Source organism: Cheilinus undulatus, linkage group 21, assembly GCF_018320785.1.
Source record: "Cheilinus undulatus linkage group 21, ASM1832078v1, whole genome shotgun sequence".
Taxonomy (NCBI): domain Eukaryota; kingdom Metazoa; phylum Chordata; class Actinopteri; order Labriformes; family Labridae; genus Cheilinus; species Cheilinus undulatus.
The window spans coordinates 31,364,126-31,388,367 of NC_054885.1; the positions used below are offsets into that span (position 1 = coordinate 31,364,126).

Consider the following 24,242-nt stretch of genomic DNA (forward strand, 5'->3'; position numbering starts at 1 on the left):
TACTGGAAACCACTGCATGGGCTCAGGAACGCTTCCAGAAATCTAAATCTGTCAACAGAGTTGGCTGTGCCATCCACAAATGCAAGGTAAAGCTGTATCATGCAAAGAAGAAGCCATATGTGAACACGATCCTGAAACGCTGCTGTCTTCCCTGGGCCAAAGCTCATTTAAAATGGACTGAGGCAAACTGGAAAACTGTTCTGTGGCCAGATTAATCAAAATGAGGAATTCTTTTTGAAAACCATGTACAATGTGTTCTGTGGTCTAAAGAAGAGAGGGACCGTCCAGCTAGCTGCCAGATCACAGTTGAAAAGCCTACATCTCTAATGGTATGGGGTTGCATTATTGCCTATGGCATGGTCAGCTTACACATCTGGAAAGGCAAGAAGCCAGGTAAAGAAGAACCAAGACTATTGAGCAGCTTGAATCTCCATCAGACAAGAATGGGACAACATTTCTTCCCCAAAACTCCAGCGACTGGTCTCGTCACTTCTCAGATGTTTACAGACTGTTGTTAAAAGAAGAGGGGATGCTACACAATGCCAAACATGGCCCTGTACCTACTTTTTGAGAAGTGTTGATGCCATCAAATTCAAAATGAGCTCATATTTTTTCATGACGTGGCAATGTCTCAGTTTCAACATCTGATATATTATGTTCTATTGGGAATTAAATATGGGTAAATATGGGTTTCTAAGATTTGCAAATCATTATATTCTGTTCGAATTTACATTTTACAGTGTCCCAACTATTTTGGAGTTGGGGTTGTAGGACACCAAGCATTTATTTATACAGATGCCCTAACTTGCATCTATATATTTCAATTCACATGATTTTCTAGCAAAAGAAAAAAATAAATTGTTTCCCTAAAACTTCAACTAATTTGTCACATTTTGGGATTTACAATGCCTTCTATTCTGAGTAATTACATTTCTATTCATGTCATTTTCTTAGATCTTGTGTTATGGACATGTGGCATGTATATTTAGGGCTTCCACACATTTACCTTATACTTGGCTTAAATTGGCCTATTAGAATCCAAACTACTTTTTAAACTTCCTATAAACTTCCCAATAGTCCCTACACAAAGTCTGTATTTTGAATATTGAGAAATTTTCATAAGGTTAATATATTTTGATGGATCTTGATGGAATCAATAACCAAATCTTCAATTATTTACTGTATATCTTTGCAAAAAAAAAAAAAAAAAAAAAAATCAGCCCACAATTTTATTTAAATGTTTTATTTAGAAAATCAAATAATCCACATAGAAAATGTAATTAGTGCATTAAGTGTGTTAGTGTGATAGTTTTCATTTTCCCAAAATATTCAGTAACACCTGATCAAATGAAGCTATGATTGAATGTCACAGTATGCAGCACTGGTTCCCAACATTTTCCTATGACAGACTTGTGGTAAAAATAAACCACGCCCACAGCTACTGCCTCTTTCACCTGGTCAATCCATTTAGTCATGAAAAACAGCATTAGAGTGCAGTAACTACCAGAATTATAAAAAATACTAGTGTCTTTATTTAATCCAGCTAAAATGTTGACCACTAATATCCCTGTGCATGGTTCCTAGCTGGGATGATTAGTTACCAGAGTGCTAGCGCCATTATTCAAGTAAAACTGCACTACTAGTGCACACATGCACTCATTTTAGGCTACTTTAGTTTAGCATAGCCAAGTGATGGTGGTATAGTAGTGAGCATAGCTGCCTAAAAAGCAGATGACCCTGGTTTGATTTACAGCATCAAAGAGATGGAAATGGGGATTAGATATGCATTTTGCTATCTAGCCCTGGGACTGAATGACAGCCAATCCAGGCTGTACCCCAACTCTACCCCAACTCTAGCCCAATGACAGCTGTGATCAGCTCCACCCATTCAGCAACTCTGAACATGATAATCGGTATGGATGCACAGATCATTCAGCGTAGCTAGCTTTACATGCACCATGTCAGCACGGACCAAGAAAGTTTATGTCTGAAAGTGCTATGACAAAAAGACAGTAATGTGCATAAAATTTTTGACATAGCATACAACTGTGCCAACATTGTTTTTTGGCCCATTTTACCAAAAACTTGCTAAATTACACGGAGCAACTGTACCTGTCTTTTACACTGTACAGTCTAGCTTCCTTGCTGGTGCCCCTGATGCGCTCTCCTAAAAGCGGCAATGCTCTCTGAAATCTCTGGAGGCTAATGCCTCTACTTTTTCCAAGTAACTTCTACAACACTACCTCAAAAATACCAAAACAACCCTCTAACCACATGCTCTTAGAGCACGAGAGGAAACCAGTGGGTACAGTCAACAGGCAGCCTCTACATTATTTGCTATCCATGTTAGTATGTCATTGTGATGATACAAAATCAGAGAAGATTAGCATGCTATGAAAAAAAAAGATGACTTAAGAAACATATACAGTGAGTTTTGGGGAAGGCAAAGGTTTCTGTGATCTGATGGCCTTTGTAGATCTGGAGTAAAAGGAGCCATCACAGTACAAAACTGCTACACAAGTGAAAAGATGTTCTTAGAATGAGGGCTAATTTGAAATATGTTTTTAAAAGTGTCTGTTAGCACAGAGTAGTGGACAGCTCTCTCTGTGGCATCCTCTTTTACCTTAACTTTTCATTTCATTCAGACCATGGTTAGACATGCAGTACTGATAAGCTGCAAAAAAAAAAAAAAAGAAAAAAACATGCATAACCATAACTGACCACCGGGTGGGCTGTAAAAAATACAATTTGCAAATAATCACTCATATGATAATAATAGTACTCAAATTTTAAAATTACAAAAAAGAACCTGTCCTTTGTTCCTGTGTTTTTTAAAATTGCTTTCAACTCTACAGCAGGTGAATGGTTGGCCTAGATTTCCAGTGAACCACTCTTGGACTGACATGGCTTGCTGTATGTAAACATGTACAGACATGAAATATGAGCAGGGAAACATCTGAGTGGCTCTGGGTGGAAATATAACTCAAATCTGCTGTGATTGAAACAGTACAGTGTGGATTCAGAGTTAATAACAGAGATATTTAAGTGTGATTCTGTTTTAAGCAGATGCACAGGCACATGCAATGCAGGCACATGTAGTTACCCCACAGGGGCAAACATTCAGGGGGCGTAGACCCTACTCTCAAATCTCTGTTAACTATGCCACATGGCATATACTGACGCCTCACAGCGCTGCGCTGATTGTCTTTCAGTTGGTTTAACCTTGAAGTACAGGAAACCCCAATGAAGCAGCATACAGATATGTTTCAGTGATCCTCCAGAGGCTTAAAAGACACTGTAATACAATCCTGTTAAAGATTCATGTCACACTCGTCTCTTCTTGCTGGACATATTCATCTTGACAGTGTCCTTTCTGCTTTGTTACCACTGAGGTACCATGAGAGGTAAATCATCGTGTCCTCTCTGTCTGTACGTGACATTCACTCCACAACGATGAACTGACCTTAAAGGCTGGATGAGCACACAGCAGGAGGACCGTCTTCAGGAACTTTAATTATCTGCACAATAGAATGGAGACAAGAGGAAACTGTTTAAAACTGAAGTACAGAAACAATGTGACAGACAAGACATTGAAATATTCAAAAAGTCAAATTATTGTGCTATAAAATGTCTTAACAGCACGCAAACAGATATTTCATTGCACCACATGCATGCTACCCTGCAAATTTCAGACTCACCGTGTTAATAGTAAGACACCCTGCGCTATTATTTTGAATGCAAACAAATGATAGTGTGAGGCTTTCTACTGATGAGCCTTTGGCAGCTGTGAGCTAAATAGTTTTGTCTCAGTGTTGACACAAGTCAGAGCATAATATTTCAAGCACAGATATGGATACTATTAATACGCAACAATCTCCACTTTGTAAATCAAGTTGGCAAGCTCTGCAGAGCATGGAAGGTGAAAGAAAAACAAAGTAATAATCCTGTCCATCTCTCCTGATGCCTTGTCATCTACCTGTTTCCTTATTTATGTCAACATGAGTGACAGAGAGGCATGGTGCTGTTTCATTTTATTTATTTCATTTTATTTGTTTATTCGAACAGGTTAAAAGAAAGAACAAAAATAAGTAAAATATACAAAGTGTTTAGTCAGGAAAAAATAAATAAATAAATAAATAAAGAGAACAACTCTATAACAACATAGATAACCATACCTTGTTCGAAAGGGTGTAGGATGAAGTTGATAAGACTCATCTAGTCCTACCCCTTCATTGTTGTGTTTTTAATAATTTAATCTGTCGGAGCAATGTGTAGGAGAACAAAACAGAAGGAAAGAAAGTGCATCGCTAAAAAGGCACACTGCTTTTTGTTCTAAATCTATGTATCCATTTCTTTCTTGTATCCATGCTGTGCCACATGATCACACTTTTATCCCAGAAAGACTTCTTTTATAGGCATACAGTCATGTGCACATGTTTTAGGCCAAGGATTCATCATGTGGCCCTGATGTGCCAAAACCCGGGGCTGGAAGGTGGGGGCCGTGTCGAGCTCATGTTGATACACACTCAAGGTCAAGCTCAACTGCATTCACAGCACAACCAAAGGCTCATGGCAACCCTACTTCATGCCAAGACGGTACCCTGTGGTTCTCAACTGGTGGGTCAGGACCCAAAAGTTGGTTGCAAAGCCCTTTTCAGTGGGTCGTGGATGTGTGCCTGGGAAAAAAATTGCGCCAAATTGTCCATGAGACTATAAAACATGCAAGCATTTTATCCTGTTTCATTGTTTTGTTACACCTTTTGTACTGTCTTAGGCCCAAGTCCTACTATTTATTTCTACTGATTGACCAGAAAGAGCTCAAAAATTTGGGTCGCTATTCTCCTTGATGGGTTGATGGTGGGTCACGTGACTCAACCAGTTGAGAACCACTGCTCTAGGCTGTGATTTCTCACCACATCCATGCCCTTCTATGCCCTAAAGGTGTGGGCTTGGTTACTTTTTTTACAACAATTATTCTTCCCATGTCCCGTGTAATATGAAAAGACATTCAGAGCATGACAGGGGTTGTATCAATCCTCTGTGGAACTCCGGAATTTAAGGGTTAATCTTGCACATATGTGATCTTTAACCAGACCCAAACTGGTCTACGTGTTCTGCGCATACTTGACAGTTTCCATGTTGGACCTCAAAGTCCAACTGCGTAGCTGCTAGCGGTGGGAGAAAAAAAAAATCGATTCTTAGATGCATCATGACGTGGAGGTGGAAGATTCTGAATCGATTCATAAATGTCCAATAGTCGATAATCGATAATGATTTAAAAATGTAATACTGTGGAATAGAAGGAACAAAAGGGTGGAACTCAGACACACTGCATAACAGCAAGATTTGGGTTACCAGTTGTTCATCTGGAAAAAGGACATTTTTATGTTTTAGGTATGTTACAAGGAAAGGTTACTGCTACCTTTGGTTCAGTGCAATTGTAAATTTCCAGTTTACACACATCTTCCATTAGAGGACAGTGGAAATTTAATTTCTCTTTTGTTTCTGAACACAAATTTAATGTTTTTGTTATGTTTGACACAGTGAGAACAACAGAAACGTAAAAAAACCCAAGTGCATCAAAATGCATCAATAATCGGCTTAGAATCGAATCATAGCCCTATGAATCGTAATCGAAGCGAATCAGGAGGTGCTTGAAGATTCCCACCTCTAATAACTGCTAACCATAGCAGAAGTCAGATAATGATTCTCCTGTCAATCCATCAGTTCTCCCCCATACTTTGTTTGTATACTGGGACAACAACAATGAATGGCCTGATCAAGCTAAAATCATAGCTTAACTATGCATGTATACATATCAACTATTTGACTAAAAGCTACAACACTTACATTTCTGTGTCCTCGATACAGTCTGGGTCCTCCATGGTCTCCAGGCGTGTCTTACAAGCATCTAAGATCTTCTTCCGGGGTCCTAAGGGTATGTGAATACTCTTAAGGTCCTGGTCTGAACACAACAACAGTGCTTCAAGGTCGATCTTCTCCCTCTTGAAGATGGAGAAAAACTCGCTCATGCTCTGTGCGGCGAGGAAGACCTCCAGAGGGCTTGTGTCAGCCTCGTCGTCATCATCCAGCCCTAATTCAATATCCTCCCAGGGTAGCTCCTCCACATTCCTCTCCTGCAGACTGTGCGCACTCCCGATGCTGTCATCATCCAGATTTGGGTGCAGCCGACTGCGCAGTTGCACATTATTTCCAGAATTATCCATGCTGGCATCATCTGGACTGCCAAGGTCAAACATCCCCCCACTCACATAGTTCCTCCTGAAGACCATGGTGCCCAGACCAGGCCGGTTGAACAGAGAGTCATGCCCCGAGTCAGTGCTGATCTCAGAGTAGTCCATGTCGGGCCCGTGGAGGTCCGGCTCACTCATGGCACGTGAAATGGCATCGTAGTTGTCTCTGGGGAACATGTCACGAACGTTGCGGCGGCCACGGTCCTTGGGATTGACATAAGTCCCCTGTTTGACAAACATGACATCGTTTCCCAGCTGAAGTCCAGAGAGAGAGCGCACACTCTTCCTCCCATCCTCGTAGATTTTAAAAGTTCCATCTCCTTGTTTCTTCTTCTCCAGCTTCTTCTGAATCTTTGTCTTCCCTCGGTTTGTGGCATGAAGAGTAGCCTAAGAGGACAGGAAATGACATTGCATAAGGCAAAAATCACAAATCCAAGAATAATATTTAGGTAACTAGTCTTCATACCAACCTGAGAATATGGCACACTGACGGTGGCTGCATTCATGTTGCGCAGCTTGTGGCTAATAGAGCTGCTGGTGTAACTAGAGAAGCTCATGGCATCTGATGCAGAGGCCTCAGAGGTATCTTTATGAAACTTTCGCTCCATGCGTTTGTGGTGTTTCTTCTGCATCTTCATGCATTCTTTGATTCGCCGCTCAGCATCACGAAACGCACGGTCCTTCAGCTTGCTGACCAGCTTGGGGTTTAGGCCTGTCTGCTTGGCAGCGACGGCATCCAGATAGCGGACACAATCCATGTGATTTTTTGTGGCAGCCATGTCCAACGGTGTGTGATAGTCGTTGTCCAGGCACCATATGTTGGCACCGAAAGACACCAGGAAGAAGAGGCAGTTGTGGTGACCATTGGCAGCTGCCAGGTGGAGCGGCGTGTTCCCCCATATGTCGCACTTGTCAGGATCTCCTCTGTGGAATAAGATCAAAATATTTTAGAGGAAACATTTTGACTCAGAAAAAAGGGATGGAGCCTAACTTTCTTGACTTGAGTGGCCTAACTGAGGGCTTGTCCACATTTAGGGAGGTTATTTTTTTTTTTTAAACTTTCTTTATTGGAAGTAACTTCACAAGTTACATGACAGTGCAATGTGACAGAGAAGACTCCCAATCCTTCTTTTTCCCAGCTTTTATATCCCTGCCACAGTCCCACCCCACCCGAAATTCCCTGTGGGATACAGAAATCAATCGCACACCACAAAAGCACAAAACTGGAAAGAAAGATAGATATATCAATATAATTTAGGAGAGGGCTCCAAGTTCTTTCAAATGAGATTAAGGAACCATGGAGAGTCTAAAAGACACTAGGACCTCTTTCACCCATCTGTTATGAGACGGAGGTAGAGGATGTTTCCAGTTGAGGAGGATAAGTCCCCTGGCCAGCAGGGTAGTAGAGGCAAGAACAGTCTGCAAAACTTTAGAGGTAAGAGGCTGCAGTGGGACACCAAACAAAGCCAAGAGAGGTTCAGGACAGATAGAAGTGGTATATTCTGCACTAAGGGTTTTAAAGATTTCAGACCAAAATGTGGCAAGCCTGGGACAGGACCAAAACATATGGGAGTGGTTGGCTGGAGATTGTTTGCACCTGTTACATGAGTCAATTACACTGGGATAAATTCAAGAGAGCCTCAAATTAGTATATTGTGGATTTTGTGTACAACTTTACATTGTAAGAGGCCTTGCACAGATGAATAAGGAGTGAACTAGCCGTAAGACTCGACAACAATAATCATCAAGCAGCGTGATTCCAAGCTCTTGCTCCCAAGAGTCCTTAGGACTGGATGCTGGGGAGTCAAAAGTAGAATTAATGAGGCTGTAAATGATAGAAATTAGTCGCTTTCATTCAGGATCAAGAGCCAATAACGAACCAACCAAAGTTTCCAGAGGTCAACTAGGAAACTTGGGATTTTGATTTTGAATAAAATGCCTTATTTGAAAAAAAAGAAAAAGGTGGGATTTAGGCGAGCCAAATTTCTTTGAGAGTTCAGAAAAAGACATGAAAGTCTCCTGATTGTAAAGGTCTTTTAGGGAGGTATTTTTGAAAATGTTTTTTTTTTCTGTTCATTTATGTGCATCAGGATTTTATGTCACTATTTAAGGTCCTTCCAGTGCAAAGATTTTAGACACACTACAGCATTTATGTGTAATCAATCATTGTTACATTTTGTTGGGTAGCCAGTTAGATTCCCACCCCTTCACCATCTCTTAAATCCAGCTCTGTCTATAAAACGTATTTGCCCCCTTGGATGGTCAACTAAATAAAAATATACAATGTAAAATAGTGACTGTATAAATATATTATACACTGGAGATCAAAATTAGAGAACAATCCACAATTTCCTACATTTCAAGTTCTCTGAATTGCCCTGTTTTAAAATGATCCAGACACAAGTAAAAGAGCAGAATTTTAAGCATATTGCATGTGTTACATATAATGTGAAGCACAGTATAAAAAAACTTAAATGAAATATTTAAAAAGAACACCGATCAAAATTAGAGAACACTTTCAGATACCTCCCAGTAATCGGTGATAGTCTGGCACCTGGTGCTAATTTCCTTACTTATCTGACAAACCCTATCTAACTTACAGTCTAACGTCCAGTTTTCACTGACTTCACAAGATAGTGAGCCATTCTAAAGTGACCGAAACCCTCCGGCAGAAGGTTGTCCAGATGAAGGCCAAAGGGATGACCCTGTCAACAATAGCAAGAGAAGTTGGCTGTTCCAAATCTGTGATTTCAAGAATATTACATCTTTAGAAAGTCACAAACTCATTCAAGTCCACCAAGAAGGCCGGTCGTCCACAAAAGACAACTAAAAGAGAGGGCAGAATAATATGGAGAACCTCAATGGACAATTGGTTTAACACTGCAGCTGGAATTGCTCGCCAGTTCATCACTAAACAGGGACTCTGTCTCATCATACAGTGTCTTGACGTTTAAGAACATTTGGACTGAAAGCCCGCTCAGCAGTGACCAAACCTCTCATTAGCAGAACGAATCCAACAGCTAGACTAACGTTTGCTGAGGGACATGTTGTGTGGACAGAAGAAAACTGGTCCAAAGTTTACTTCAGTGATGAAAGCAAGTTTAATTTATTTGGATCCAATGGAAAACATTCTGTAAATCGTCAAACTGGGGAAAGACTGAACCCAAAGTGAATAAAGAAGTCAGTGAAAAGTTGAGGAGTAAGTGTCATGGTTTGGGGAATGTTTTCTGCAGCAGGAGTTGGGCTTCTTGAACAGCAACATGGCTGAGTGAATGCAAATGTTTATCAGAACCTTCTTTGACAACATATGATTCCTTCCCTGTGCTCATAACCTAATCAGATAGTAATTTTCATGCAGGACAATGCCCAATGTCAACCAGCAGAATGTGTAAAACAGTTCTTTGAAATTGAAAACACTGAAATATTGAAATGGCCAGCCCAGAGTCCTAATTTAAATGCAAGAGAAAACCTCTGGAAAACCCTTGGCGACAAAGTTATAGCCAATAAACCCACTACAGTCACTCAACTGTGAAAGAGACTGGAAGAAGAGTGGACCAAAATCACACCAAAAAAGTGTGAGAGACTGGTGACGTCCTGTGGCTGTAGATGTGCTCAAGTCATTCAAAGCAAAGGCCTGTACACTTCCTACTAATTTTTGACTGCCGTAACCTTCAGAAAATTTTGCTATAATCTTTCTTTGTGCTACAGGCATTGCTGTTCTTTCATTTTGATCAGTGTTTTCCACAAAAAAATTATTTTTTGTTGAAGTTCCTGTCTCTGTTTTAAAACAATGTTCCAGTAGCATGGTATTGCCACAACAAAAAATCCTTCCAATGTTGAGCAATGAAGATTACATTATTTTGGAATTAATCAAGTGTTCATAAATCATTCTCTAATTTTAACCTCCAGTGTATATTTCACTTTTACATTAAAGAGTTTTTTGTCAAAAATCCATATTATATTGGCAATGGTTGATGTATAAAACCAATAAAAGGGCGAATACTTTTTATAGTCACTGTGCAGTAGGTATTTATTTCCTGTTCAGAATAATGCAGATGCAGGTTGCATCAATGGCCGACTGTTACAATGATTCACTCATGAACAAGAATGGGAGTTTCTGGTCATGTTTTTAGCTCTGACCTGCCATATGAGGGTTCTTAATGAGGCCTTATTTCATGATTTATAGATGAAACACCCCATTAGCCTTTAAGAAAACCAATGATATATCTTCTGTTGGCATCTAATTTGTTTAAAAAAGCTATTATCTATAATCAAATTGAATCTCCACTTTCAAAAGACCCTTTAAGAGGGATCTACTCCAATGCACAGGACATAATTGACAATACAAGCAACAGTTACCCTTGGCGTGCAGTCCACGACCTCAGTGTTACCTCTGCCTGTGCTGCACTGTTGCTGTCTGTCTGTAATTTGACCACAGGCTTGCCAGCACCTTTGCTTCACTACCTGTATCCAGTTTCAGGGGAGGCCGGCCGGGTTGTGCCTGACTTGAAAAGCACAAGGCATGACTGGTGATGTCACATTCGATTCCTCAAGCTGGAAGATATTAACGATCATGTAGATGTTGATGAGGAGGACAGATGTGTTCAGAGCTTCATCTAAAATTATATGGGTGATGTGCTAAATCATAAAAGACCACCTGTTTCCTAACTGTTAATAGTTATTATTAGTTGCACCTCATTGCTAATCTACCACATTAAAAGGAATCAAATGATTCATTTGTACCATAGATGCATGTTTGAGGTCTTATTTCTTGGCTATTGTTAACAGACTTTCAACTATAATTTTCTTTATAAAATTTTTCTTCATTCTTTAATCATTTGGCTGGTGCCACAGCCCCTGACTTTGCGTATTTACTCAACTGTTTTGTGTCTTTTGCCTGTCTTAAAATGTGGCCGTGTACAGACTGTTGAATATTTGATACGATGGACATGAAGCGACTGTCAAACTCTGAATGTATTATTGATGGATTGTGATGTGAGATTTTCACAGGGAATGCGTGTCTGATCGTCGACTGGCAAAGTCACAATCTGATTTCAACCTCTCCTGTGCTTTTATTTTGAAAGTACTAAGTGTAAACTCATGGAAGGATTGTGGAACCCTAGATACAGGAGGGGCAATGCTGATCCGCACTGGCCCTGGGACAGTGGGTCAGCTCTTTACCCTTCAAGGATTTCTTGAGGAAGAACTGGGAGTTTGCCCAGTCTGCATGTGTTTTATGGATTTGGAGAAGGCTTATGATCGTGTACCTTGGGGGACGAGTGAGGGGTAGTGCAGGAATATGAGGCCCTGGGGCTGTTGCAGTGAGCCATCAGGTCCCTATATAATCAAAGCAAGAGATTCTCAGCACAAAGTCAGAAACGTTCCCAGCCTCCGCCAGGGCTGACCCTTAGCACCGATTCTATTTGTGATATTCATGGACAGGATCTTGAGATGCAGCCGGGGGGAGGAGGGTTTCCAGTTCAGGGGCCTCAAAATTCCATCTCTGCTTTTTGCAGATGATGTGATTCTGTTGGCTTCCTCACATGGGAACCCCAAGTAGGCATTGGGATGGTTTACAACTCAGTGTGAAGCAGTCGGGATGAGGGCCAACACCCCCAAGTCTGAGGCCATGGATCTCTGTCAGAAAATGGTGGATTGCTTCCTCTGGGTGGGGAGTGAGTCTCTGCCTCAGGTGAAGGAGTTCAAGTGACTTAAGGTCTTGTCCACAAGTGAGGACAAAACAGATCTTGAGATTGACAGGCATCAGCAGTACTGTGGGCAAAGCTTTCGATTTACCGCTCAATCTACCTCCCATCCCTCACCTTATAGCCATGAACTCTGGGTAATGGCTGGAGAAAAAAAAGATTGCGGATTCAATTGGACAAGATTAGTTCTCTCTGGAGGGTGGCTGGACTCAGCCTTAGAGATGGGAGAGGAGTTCAGACATCCATAGAGAACTAGGAGTAGACCTGCTGCTCCTCTTCATCAAAAAGGAACCAGATGAGGTGGTTCGGGCATCTGATCAGGATGCCTCCAGGGTGCCTCCCTTATGAGGTCTTGGGGAGACCTTGGGGAAGAGACAGAAGGTGCTGGAGGGGTTATATAACCTCTCTGGTCTGGGAATGCCTCAAGATCCCCCAGAAAGAGTTGGAAAGTGCGGCTTGGGAGAATGATGTCTGGGTAAATTTGCCCAGCCTGCTGCCACTGTAACCCAGCCTCAGATTAGTGGAAGAAGATAAATGGATGGATTTAGGATTCAGGGTTCCTTGAGTTCAAATTTGGCTTTTATCTGTGTATATGGACGCAGTGAGGCCACAATAAAACAACGATCAAACACAGAAATGACCCTACATTGATATAAAGCAATATCAAATGCTATAAATTGATGTCAAAAGATAAACAGCAATTACATTTGTTCCATTTATATTTACAGATGGGACATTTATAACCAGATAAACTTATATTACATAACATGCTTCTAACAGATAGAGACTGTCTAACATGATGGCTTTATGTGCCATAATTTATGCCATTCATAGTAAAAGGCTGACAGCAGCGGTGATAGGGCTGCACACTTATCCCTCCCTCATTCTTTATCACATTATGGGCTGTTTGCATCTTCACTTCTTATGACAGCTTGATGTTCCTGCAGCTCGTCCTGTGCAATATACTTGCCAAACATTGCTCTGCATGGCATGTTTCCCATGAAACTGTCAAACTGTATTAGACTTATCTTCATTATTTTCTCCTTGGGTCTCACGACTTTGGTGTTTACTGTGGAACATAATAGCTGCTATTAATGTCAGCGCCTCATGTCAATCAGTAGTTTATGTTCTCTGCTATGAACTGGGTGCTGTTGTGTCCTTGCTGTATTCCTCCAGAGGTCTGTTCTCCGTGGGAAATATGGAGTCAAATAAGTCTGGGAGCTTTCTTTGCTTTCAAATCAGATGTCCTTCATATTTCTGCAGTTTGATAAACACATGAAGACTGCTGTGTTGTTTTACAGGAAGTCTCTCACAAACTCAATTAAGCAGATTCATAATGGGCCTGTTTTTCTGCCTGACATGTCAACCAGGTCAGGCAGAAAACATGAGGAATGAGCTGTTGTGCATTTCCTCGTCCAAACTGTCCCTGAATGACAGTCACATTTGCCTATTTGCAGCAGGAAAGCCGGCGTTTATACCACGATGCAGACGGCTATAACAGTGTTGTTTACTGTAAATTGATGAATCGTATTCGTGATGCAACGGATTGTCAATTATATAATGCCTTATGGGCCTGTTTTTCTGCCTGACATGTCAACCAGGTCAGGCAGAAAACATGAGGAATGAGCTGTTGTGCATTTCCTCGTCCAAACTGTCCCTGAATGACAGTCACATTTGCCTATTTGCAGCAGGAAAGCCGGCGTTTATACCACGATGCAGACGGCTATAACAGTGTTGTTTACTGTAAATTGATGAATCGTATTCGTGATGCAACGGATTGTCAATTATATAATGATACGCCGTAGAGCCTCTTCACAGAAACAATGAAATCAAAGGAATGAATGGGCCCATTTTACACAATCCCCATGATTCAGTAGTGAGTTTTATTCCATGTACAGTTTGTCTCTAAAGATCTGTTTGATGGGCCGAGACTGGCAGTGTAATAGAAAATCAGGATGTCAGATTGACTCTTCACTCCTATCTTTGATCACTTCTTGATCACCTAAATTATCATCAACTAAATTATCACTTCCTGTTTTTATCAGTGTCCTGTTCCCTCATTTTACTCTCATGAAAGGATGCATGGCCTTTGGGCCACACCTTGCAGACAGCTGGGCGCTCTCTGTAACGCTCCCACATCTTTGCAAAGACTTCAAAGCATGCTTCAACTTCTCTTAGTTCTCCTTGATTTTATTTCAGATCCTTAATTGATTGACTAAAATTCCACAACATTCATGTTGTTATATTGTAAAGCTTGCAGTAAGCTTACAGGCTGCAGAGCACATAATCTGTTCTTGCAGAAGAAAAGTTTTTCAGAGCTGTGCAGACAAAGTGAAAATGTAAAATTCAGTGTTGTTAACATCATAGCAGGGGCATATGAACCCCTGTGCATTAGACAGTAGATTGAATAACCAGCCAAATTGCTCTGGACGCTTTTATGGTGAAATGTTGCTTTGCTATGTACCTGTGTAGCTGCACTAATTTGATAAAGTTTTTAAAAATCCTTGGATTTAGGTTGCAAGACACTGTCAAATTTTGACTTTGTCAAATTTTATTCATTGAAAGAGCACTAAAAGGGGTTTTTGTTGTTAAATTTGGACTATTTACAGGTACCAAAGAGGGAACTTTGTCAAGTTTTGTCCAATTATAGGGCTCTTAGTCAAATTTTCTTCAGACATGGCACCAATAAGACATTTTGACAAATAATGTCCTGTAAGAGGGCACTTTTTAAAATTTGATCCATCAAGAAGTCACCAAAAGGGGCTCTTTTTGAAAATTTGCTTGCTTACAGGAACCAAATGAGCACTGTGTCCAATTTTGTCCACTTACATGGCACCAAAGAAGGCAATTTGTCAAATCTGGTCCATTCTGAGGGTGCCGAATGGGGCTCTTTTTCACCAAAAGGGGCTTTTGTCAAAATAGGTCTATTTACAGGGACCAATGAGGGAACTCTGTCAAGTTTTGGCCAATTACAGGGCTTATAAAGAGGGATTTTCTTTCATTTTGTCTATACGGTGAACCAAAGAAGGCACTTCACGTTTATCTACCATAAATGCTTCAAAAAGGCCCTTAAACATCAGGTAACTGGGAGGTGATCACCCCACTGGTGTATCCAGGGTTGTCCTATAATTCTCTGGCTTTATAACCTAAAAGAAAAACTTCAAAATATTTTCTTCACTGGCTGTAATTGCTTCTAGTTAATTGAGGAAGGGCCTCATTTTGGTCTGTGCCTGGGGGCCTCCCAATTAACTAAACCTGCCCTGCTCACAATCACAAATGAAGAAAGTGGCAAACAAGTTAAACTCTGTTCCAAAGTAGGAGAGCTTTCATGTGGGTTTCATAATTGTGCCACTGTATGAGAAACATTTTAACTAAATTTAGTGTCCAGTCCAATCCTAGAAATTTCCACCGTGCATGTCCAAAAAATAATTAAAAGTAACCAAACTAGTTATTTTGTAAAAAAAAAAGTGTTTTTTTTTGACCAGGAGGAAGGCCTAAAGCCAAATGTGGTGGTATGTCTGGGTCTGCCCTGTCCCCAGGATATGATGAACCCTGATAATTACTGCACCTTTCTGAAGACTGACCTACATTTTTGTGGTGTATTGTTTCTGAGACAAAGCATTGGTCAGCTGCAACAGTTATAAGCTAGTTCAAAAACTGGAATATGCTCTGACTTAAAAGTTTAGCAGAGCTATTTATCATTTGATGAATGATGCCAGTAAAAACCAGTCTATTTGATTGTTGGTAAACAAGATAAAATAGTTCCCTCACGCTTTTTTGTATACATAATTTACTTGATGATGCACGAGTTTTTCTTTCAACACACACGCCCAGAAAAGTCATGTAACTATACTTTTACCCACCCCCTCGCCACGATGAGCCGCAGAGCCTCCAGGTTTCCATGATAAGCAGCCCATAACGTCGGTGTCATGCCATCTTCATCAGGCGCGTTCAGATCCTTCCGCGTCGCCTCCTTCAGCAGGTCCAGGTAGCCGTCCCTGGCCGCCTTGTGGTACCTGTCATTCATGATACACGGTTAATCCGCCCTGCTCGACTCCATTCCGGTTTGTGAACATAAGCACCACCATCATCGTCGATGTAGAGGGGAGCAGAGCGGCTGAAGAGCCTGTATGCCCGCTGTCTCCCCCTCTATCAGCCACCCCTCAGGAGCGGAGGAGCAGCAGGCAGCGAGGCGGTGGTATCCAGGGACGCTACGGTACTAGCTGTGCGGGGAACAGTGCTCCAGGTGGCCGAGGTGGTCCAGAGCAGAGTAAGAAAGCAGAACCCCCAAATTAGAGGGACAGTGTTTAGCAATGGGAAGCTCCAGGCAAAGAGCATCATACGGACTTTTTTATTTTGCTAGGATTTTTTAAGGCATTTATTTTAATTAATAAAGCCACAAACATCACGACAACATGAGCAAGAACAACAAAAGAACAGATCTCCAACCAGGCTATGTAAATAATCAAGTAGAACACAGCAACACTGACAGTGTTAATTAAACTCATATAGAGTTAAATTTAACACTGTAAACATTGCTCCACTCAACAGATAGTTAAACCAAAGTTTTAATGGGTGAAATATTTTATAATATGACAGAGCTGCAGAAACTCTTGGGTCTCCTCTTGTAAGAACAAAGCAGAGTCAACCTCATAGTAAGACAATGCACACTGAAGAGTACACACTGTGTGTCATGGCACATGTCACAGGTGTGAACTTTAACTCAGTGGATAACATCACTCATGGTGCAACTGTGTCTCACAACAACAACAAAAAACAATAATCCACTAGAAACATTTAGCAAAAGGACCCCAGCAGGGATCACAGTACAAGAGGCAAACTCCAAACATAACCACGCACAAATGAAACACATCTAAACACTCAGCCCAAGGGCATGATGGGAAAACATCACCCACACATGCCCTCAGATTTGAAACGGCAGTGGGCAGAGCTTGCATCAATTGACTCATTACAGAGTTGGACCAACACCAGTGGATCAACACTGTCAAATAACTCTAACACTGAAGTCCAGGAGGGAAAAACAACTCTAAAATGTTTAACCTTGAGAGATCCCTGTTTTGAGATGTGATGTGGAATCATTCTCTCTGCTCTGTAATTACTACAAACCTACTCCAGTAAAAGTAGAAAGTAATTCATTTGCCAGGGTGAGCAGCTGGTGGCCACATGTGGCCCTCCACATCCTTTAACGCAGTCTCCAAGCCCATTTGAAATACTACTAATACATGATGGAAACATGAGGGATGTACAATTATTGATTTTGGCTGATATCCACTATGCTGATTCAAACTGATTTTAACTGATAATGATATTTAGAAATAGTTCAGACCTAAAAATCAGTCCCTAAAACAAACGATTTAAAGATTGACAGTGAATAAATGAACAAATTTAAGTCCTTAAAACAGGCTCTAATGCGTAAGAGATAATGATAACTAAAGAAAAAGACTTTGGCTGACCTGACTGTTGGTCCAGCCTAAAACTCCACAGACTTGTTTATTTGTATGGACAATATTCACAGCTAATATAGGCAGATTTTTTTTATTGGCAGAAATGTTCATATCTGCTGATACCGATATCATGCCATTAAGAGCATCTGCCATGAAACATGGTAAGCAGAATCATGTCTTTTAACATCTGTATGATTAGTTCTTTGCAATAAATTAGAGGCTATAATTGGCAATACTTGTTTCTGTAAAACTTCTCTAAAATGCACCATGAAATGCATTTTGCTGGTGTCGGTATAAAACCCTGTATCTCCATTTTTCATGATTGTAATTTTCTTGATGCTGACTGTGATAATTCAGTGCTAAATTATTTTAAAAAACAGCTTTTCTTTTGATTTCCTGAACAGTGGTGATTTTGGAGATGAGGTTTTGGCCCAACGCCTGCGATTTGTAAAACAAAACAGATATGCAAATAAATTATAGAAAAGTAATCTGCATTATTATGTTGCCTGAATTAAAAAGTGGCACAAATTTGTTTGAGTCTCTCTAATTGACAAATTCAATTTGCACTTGAGTTTACAGTACAATAAATTATGAACGCTTTTTATTTTTCTCTTTCATTATGATATCTGTAATCACAGTGGTTAAATAGAGAATACCTGATACTGAGAGTTAAGGAGAACTCATTTATTGAGTATTTAGCAGCTTCTTCAGATATCTGAGGGTCTGTCAATGAAATATTATCTTTATTTTATGTCAACAGCAACAAAAGAATATGAATCTCCAACCAAAGGGTCCAGGAGTCCTTACCAGGGAACTTTCTGGACTATCAATCTCTACTCTGATGCTACTTTAGTCACCTTATTTACATTATAAATAGTCACCTTAATGAAATTATTTTGATGTAAACCTCATGTCTGTTGCATACCTGTAGGCAAAAGCCTGCCTTTGTGTGACAGTAAATCCACTCATGGATACTCAAAGTCCCAGGTCCCTCCTCCAGTATAATGAACAAGTCCTTGATCTTCTTACTGCTGAAAAGTTTCAGTCACTAAGGATGTTTGATTGACAATCCAAGTGTGAAGTGCTCTCATCATCACTTTGAATGGCTTTATCTTGTAACAGATTGAAACACAACCAATCACGTTTACACCCTCATTCACTGTAAAAAAAAAAAAAAAAAAAAAAAAATCCAACTTCATTAATGTTGAATAAGCCAATAATGAATTATTGGGTGCTTTTCTGATAACTGAATGACACAACACATTGTATTGAGTTTTATAAAGTGTAACATAAAGAATCAAATTGAGCCAGCATTTTCTGAGAGAAATAGTTGGCTCAGCTACTTTAGTTAACTGAAATATGTACTTATACAGGAAAAATTTCTGACAACAAGAAATTCTGAGCTATGAGCATGTTAGCTCAACTAAATAGCAACATGAAGACAAACTCCTAAACTCTTAAGAGCTGTGAAGCCTGTTACCAAACTATTTTCTGTTAGGCTCTCATGTTTATTTTTAAGAGTTCTAAAAGTTGGGGCGTTGTATAAATGCACACAAAACTGATGATGATTTTCAAAATATTGAAACACCTTGTTTAATTGATAAAGCAAATATCAAATGCTGAAAAGTGGCATTTCATTGTATTTGGTAAAAATGCATGCCTATTTTTCATTTTATGCTACCAAGTTGCTTCAAAAAAAGTTGGAACACCAGCTTAAAGACTGGAAAAGAAACACCTGAGTGAACATCTTACCAGTGCTGTACAATCAGTGTAACTGCATTTTCAATTTCAATGTCAGGCTGTGCAATTAGATAATCACATAAAAGCCTGCAATTATTTATGTATTTAAAAGTACTTGAAAGGGTAACACAAATGCCTGCAGAAAGGTCTTTAAGTTTACAATAGTGCCACTTTTGCATTTTTTTAGAAGTGCAAACTATCATTTTTCTCTGCATTTTCCTTGATAACCAAGCAAGTAAAGCCATGATACCATTAATGCATTATATTTAATTTGCTATTGCAAACAGCAATATTGTCCAGTTTAATTGCAATCACTCATTGTTATCATACAGCACTACATATCACACATCAAAAGGATGAGTAGCAACATGTTATTGATAAGATTAGCGATAAATTAACATTTAAGAGAGGCTTTTCCTCTCTAAAGTCAGTCTGTTAAAGGAACCCTGCATGTTAAGACATGTTGACTTCATTAAATAAAATGAGTATGCTCTATGAAGAACCACACTAGATGTCTGCATTTTTGTGTAAATTTAGAAGATGGATTCACATGTAGGCAGCCATTTTTGTGCAATGCACTCTGGGTAGAAATGTCATATGACTGCATTCTTCTTCCCACGTTTTTTCATATTGTACTCACCTTCATCTTCATTACTATAACTTTTTATTGCCCCCTTTTCTAAAACTGCACTGTTAAAATGAAGACAGTTCTAAGAGTGATACTACAAATGAAAAAGAACAACGCATCCTTCCTACAGAGTGTCACACTTAAAACCTTTGATTTTTAAAGCCTAGTGCAGTTTCAGTGAAGAGGACAATGTCATAGAAGTCACTGTTATGCAGATTGAGGTGAGAACATCATGTGAGAAAAGAACAATGCAGCCAGATGATACCACTACCAAGAATGTATAGCACAAAATGTCGTTTTAAATTTTCTCTAAAATCTAGATATCATGTGTGTTTCCTTGTGCAACCTAAAAGATGTTAATGCTACTCCAATAAGCTTAATGTGTCTCAGTGCGCAGGCTCCCTTTAAAAGAAGAGGTGATTCTTTATAGTGGCCAACCTGACCCTGTCCCAGCTTTTTTTTAAAGTTTTGCTGGCTCAGAATGGGCCTGACTTTTTTTTATTTTATTCCAGTTTCAATATGTTGTCTTTATGCCCTTTACATTTAAATATGGATCTTTAATGTTTGGCAAATCATCACACTCTGTTTTAATTGACATTTTACTCAAGTGTCCCAATGTTTTTGGAAACGTTGTACTGTATAGGCTTGTTTGGCTAGTGCAGTCAGCTGTCAATCAACACTTCTGTAAATGTTAATAAAAACTCAGAGTAACGTTGATGCAGGTAGGATTTACAGCAGGGCTGTTGGTTATATAACGCTGGATTAATTGAGTATATACTTCAGTTATCATGGCTGCAGGCGCTGCAGGAGGCCCCTGATACGTGGATTTACTGCCTGGTATGGATCCAACAAAAGCATGTGGTTTCAGCTGTGGTGAGAAGTAACTCATAACATTTACTCACAGTACTGACGCAGAAGCTTTTTTGTGTTTTTGTACTGTTGAAATCAGGAATTATACTTTAATTTAAGCTTATTTTGAAGACAGTATTGTACTTCTTTAAATTTAATAAGCAACAATTCCTTAGAAAAATATTAGCACTTGTAATAAAACAAAGGGACTGAGAAATATCCTTCAAAATAAAAGCACATCAAAGATTTTTTTTCCTTATATTTTTTCCAGGCTTATATCCGTGACTTACCGAAAATTTTTGTGGTTTTGTGACCCTCTCTGGCAGGGGTGTCCAAACTTTTTCCACTGGGGGCCGCATATGAAAATATCTAAGGATGGTGGAGCCACTTTCATACGCCTCATCCTGAGGATTGTAAAGTTAGTAAAACTAGTCTTATGATGGTTAAGATATGCTTAGTTATTGGGTATGGTTAGTTAATGGCTGACAAGGCAAATAGCCAGTCATCTTAAGGATTCTAAGGAGGCCAGTCAGATTTCAGGGGACCTTGGTCAGCCCTGGCTACTACTGGTTCTGCCCCTAAAACATCATCAGTACTGGTATAAACCTTCCTAATCCATCATGGCATTATGAATCAAAATATTGTTATTATGTTAGTTACCAATATGTTTTCCATTTACAGTGTTGTCTTCATTTAGTCACAAAAACTCAAACCAATAAAGTCTTCTTGTCAAAAAGTTTGTTTACAGAAATAGCATGGTAGCGCTGCCTTTTGCTGAAACCAAGAAGTACGATACACTCAAGCTTCATGTTCAAATGCAGGCCATATTTCATTCAATGTTTAGGATTTGCTGAGGGCCAGTCAAAAATGGACCACGGGCCACATTTGGCCCCCGGGCCATAGTTTTGACACCCTCACTCTTTGGGGTCTCGACCCACCAGTTGAGAACCAATGCTTTAGACCTCACGCAAACATTTAAGCGACAATTTTTTTAGAATAGTTTCCAATTATCCTGCTTTCCTTAATTTTACATGCATTTTTCTTTCTGAAAATGAGAATGGCATAAAAATGATCATTTCCTCCGATACCACAATTCATTTTCAATTTGCAATATGAGTCCAAATAATCCACATTAGATATTTATCAGAATAGTTAAACCCTATTTGTTCCTTGACTTTCATATAATGTTCATACCGCACTTGTTTTGCAGAGCTTTGTTATGCTGTCATGACTGCCTACAAGGCTATAAGTTTAACAAATCAGTCTTACTATGATTTAAGTAAATAAATAAAAGTCATTCATACTGATTCATGCATCATCTAATTTCATCCTAATATAAAGGCCTGGCTGAGAGGAAAGAACAGTTTACATTTAATCTATCTAATATTGTCTTGGTTATAATGTAGAATGATTTATGCTTGGGTTTGTTGAAAAATACATTCAAAATATTATTGCACGTCAGATTGCAATTGCAATATTTAAAAAACATAATGAGATTATTTGCGCTAAATTGATCATCATTCTTCCCTTATTGACAATAACAACATAAGAATATGGATCTCCCACCACACTGCTCAGATAAAGTCACATCCTCATAATAAAGTGAAACACAGGGGATGTTTTGGGATGTGATGTGGGGTCATTCTCTCTCTGTGTGCTACTGTGTAGTCTACAGAGGTGGAAAAAGTGCAAGAGTATAGTACTCAAGTAAAAGTACAGCTGCTCCAGTTAAGACTTGTTTAAAGGTACAATGTGTAATATGTAGCCTAGTAGCATTTATTGAAACAAAACTGGGAAAAAATAAACATCATATCAATAAAAATACAAATCTAATTGGGTATTTTATCACCTAAACATATAGATTTTTATTAACTAAGAAAAGGCCTTTTATTTATACATAGGGCGGCTCCCTCCATGGAGTCTGCCATGTTGGATATTTGCATCCTCATGTTTCTACAGTACCACAAAAGGTACAAAGTAACAGAAACTTATTATTAAAAACACCACTGGTTACAACTGTTACCATCAGAATTTAGCATCACAAACTAGAATCCGACTCTGAGTTGTTGCTATTATTCCCTAATTTTACACCCTACACCTTAAAGTCGAAGTACTGATTTCAAAATGTACTCAAAAAAACAACAACAACAAAAAAAGAAAAATACAAAAATCCTCAATTACAGTAATTTAAGTAAATATAATTAGTAGGGGTGGGCGAAAACATCGATACAGCATAGTAGTTGCAATATTTTGCATGGCAATATTATTGATTCACATCTGCCAAGTATTGATTTTTTCAAATTAATTGCTAATATGAACAGAAGTCTATGATAATGGAAAAATATAATCAACCATTTTGACAATTGTTTGTCCAGTGAGGTTGGCAGAGGTGACAGTCATAAAGCAGGAGAAAGTTAGTACAACAAACATGGCAGCACTTGGGGAAGGACATAAGGAATGGAAGTAGGGCACGAATGAGATGGACATGACACATGAGGTTTGCAGGGAGGGCTGCATAAAAATAATATACTTTGGAAATACGACAAACATGAGGGCAAGATTAATGTTAAATCAGCTAAACAGTTGAAAAATGGTATAGACTGCCATATGTACTTTTGCAATACTAACTGTATCGCAAAATTTTAAAAGTCCCAACAATATTGAATCGTGACCCAAGTATCTTGATAATATCGTATCGTGGGGCCACTAGTCGTCACCACCCCTGGTAATAAGCTACTCCCATCTCTGCTGTGATTTAATCCAAGTTTTGATTAATTGCCCAGCCCTAGTAGCTTCTCAGTTAAAGTTTAAATGAAATTATTTTTGCTTTCACTTAAGCAGATTTTTAGAGCAGTACTTTTTTACTTAAGTAAATTTTCACCAAACTGTATTTTTACATGAGTACAGTGGTCTTGCACTATTTCCATTCCTGTTGGTTATTAAGAAAAGATTGCATTTTACTAAACCAGCCTGTCAAGATTTCAAACTTTAAATCCTCCTTTAAGGCTTGTGCATCACTAGTGAATGAACAGTTTGATGACTGCATCTAAGCTAAAAGTAGTGATAATAACTGTATTTGTAAAGCACTTTAAAAAACAGGGGTTTACACAGTGCTTTGACATTGCAAAGCATAAGAACCCAAACACATAACCTAACCAAAGTTGACAAAAAATACATTTTTTTTAGTAAAAAACACCTTAAAAACATACCCAAACCAACATATCTAACCAATATATCGTAGGAACCCAAGAAATAAATGATGAGGACCCAGAGAACACAGAAACAGCAATGTAAACAGAACATGAGGAAAAGTTAGATAAATAAAAATGAGTAGATTATGAGGTATTAAGAAGAGCTTAAAATGCAATGGGAGAGTTTGAAGCTATTAAGCTTCTGTGTTTTTAAAACTGGTACGTACAGGAAGTGACTTGCAGACTTCGGAGAAGGTAAAAGTATTTATTCCTCAGATGTCTCATTGTGCCTGGCAAACACAGGGAAGAAAAAGAGTCACTCAGCTGTCATTGTTTTTCCATGTTCTTTTCAATACAGCATTGTTCTCACTTCTAACTTCCCCTTACTAGCAGGATGGCTCTGTAACACG

General features: G+C 39.2%; 1 protein-coding gene across 1 annotated transcript; it reads right to left on the bottom strand.

Annotated features, from left to right (window-relative positions):
• Positions 1-1,314: 1,314 nt before the first annotated feature.
• Positions 1,315-16,141, bottom strand: ush1ga (Usher syndrome 1Ga (autosomal recessive)). Its single transcript, XM_041817101.1, has 4 exons — positions 15,823-16,141; positions 6,725-7,178; positions 5,851-6,641; positions 1,315-3,518 (listed from the first exon to the last, which is right to left on the bottom strand). Exons 1-4 carry the CDS (start codon positions 15,984-15,986, stop codon positions 3,515-3,517), a joined length of 1,413 nt encoding a protein of 470 aa, XP_041673035.1. The 5' UTR covers positions 15,987-16,141; the 3' UTR covers positions 1,315-3,514.
• Between the last annotated feature and the right edge of the window lie 8,101 nt (positions 16,142-24,242).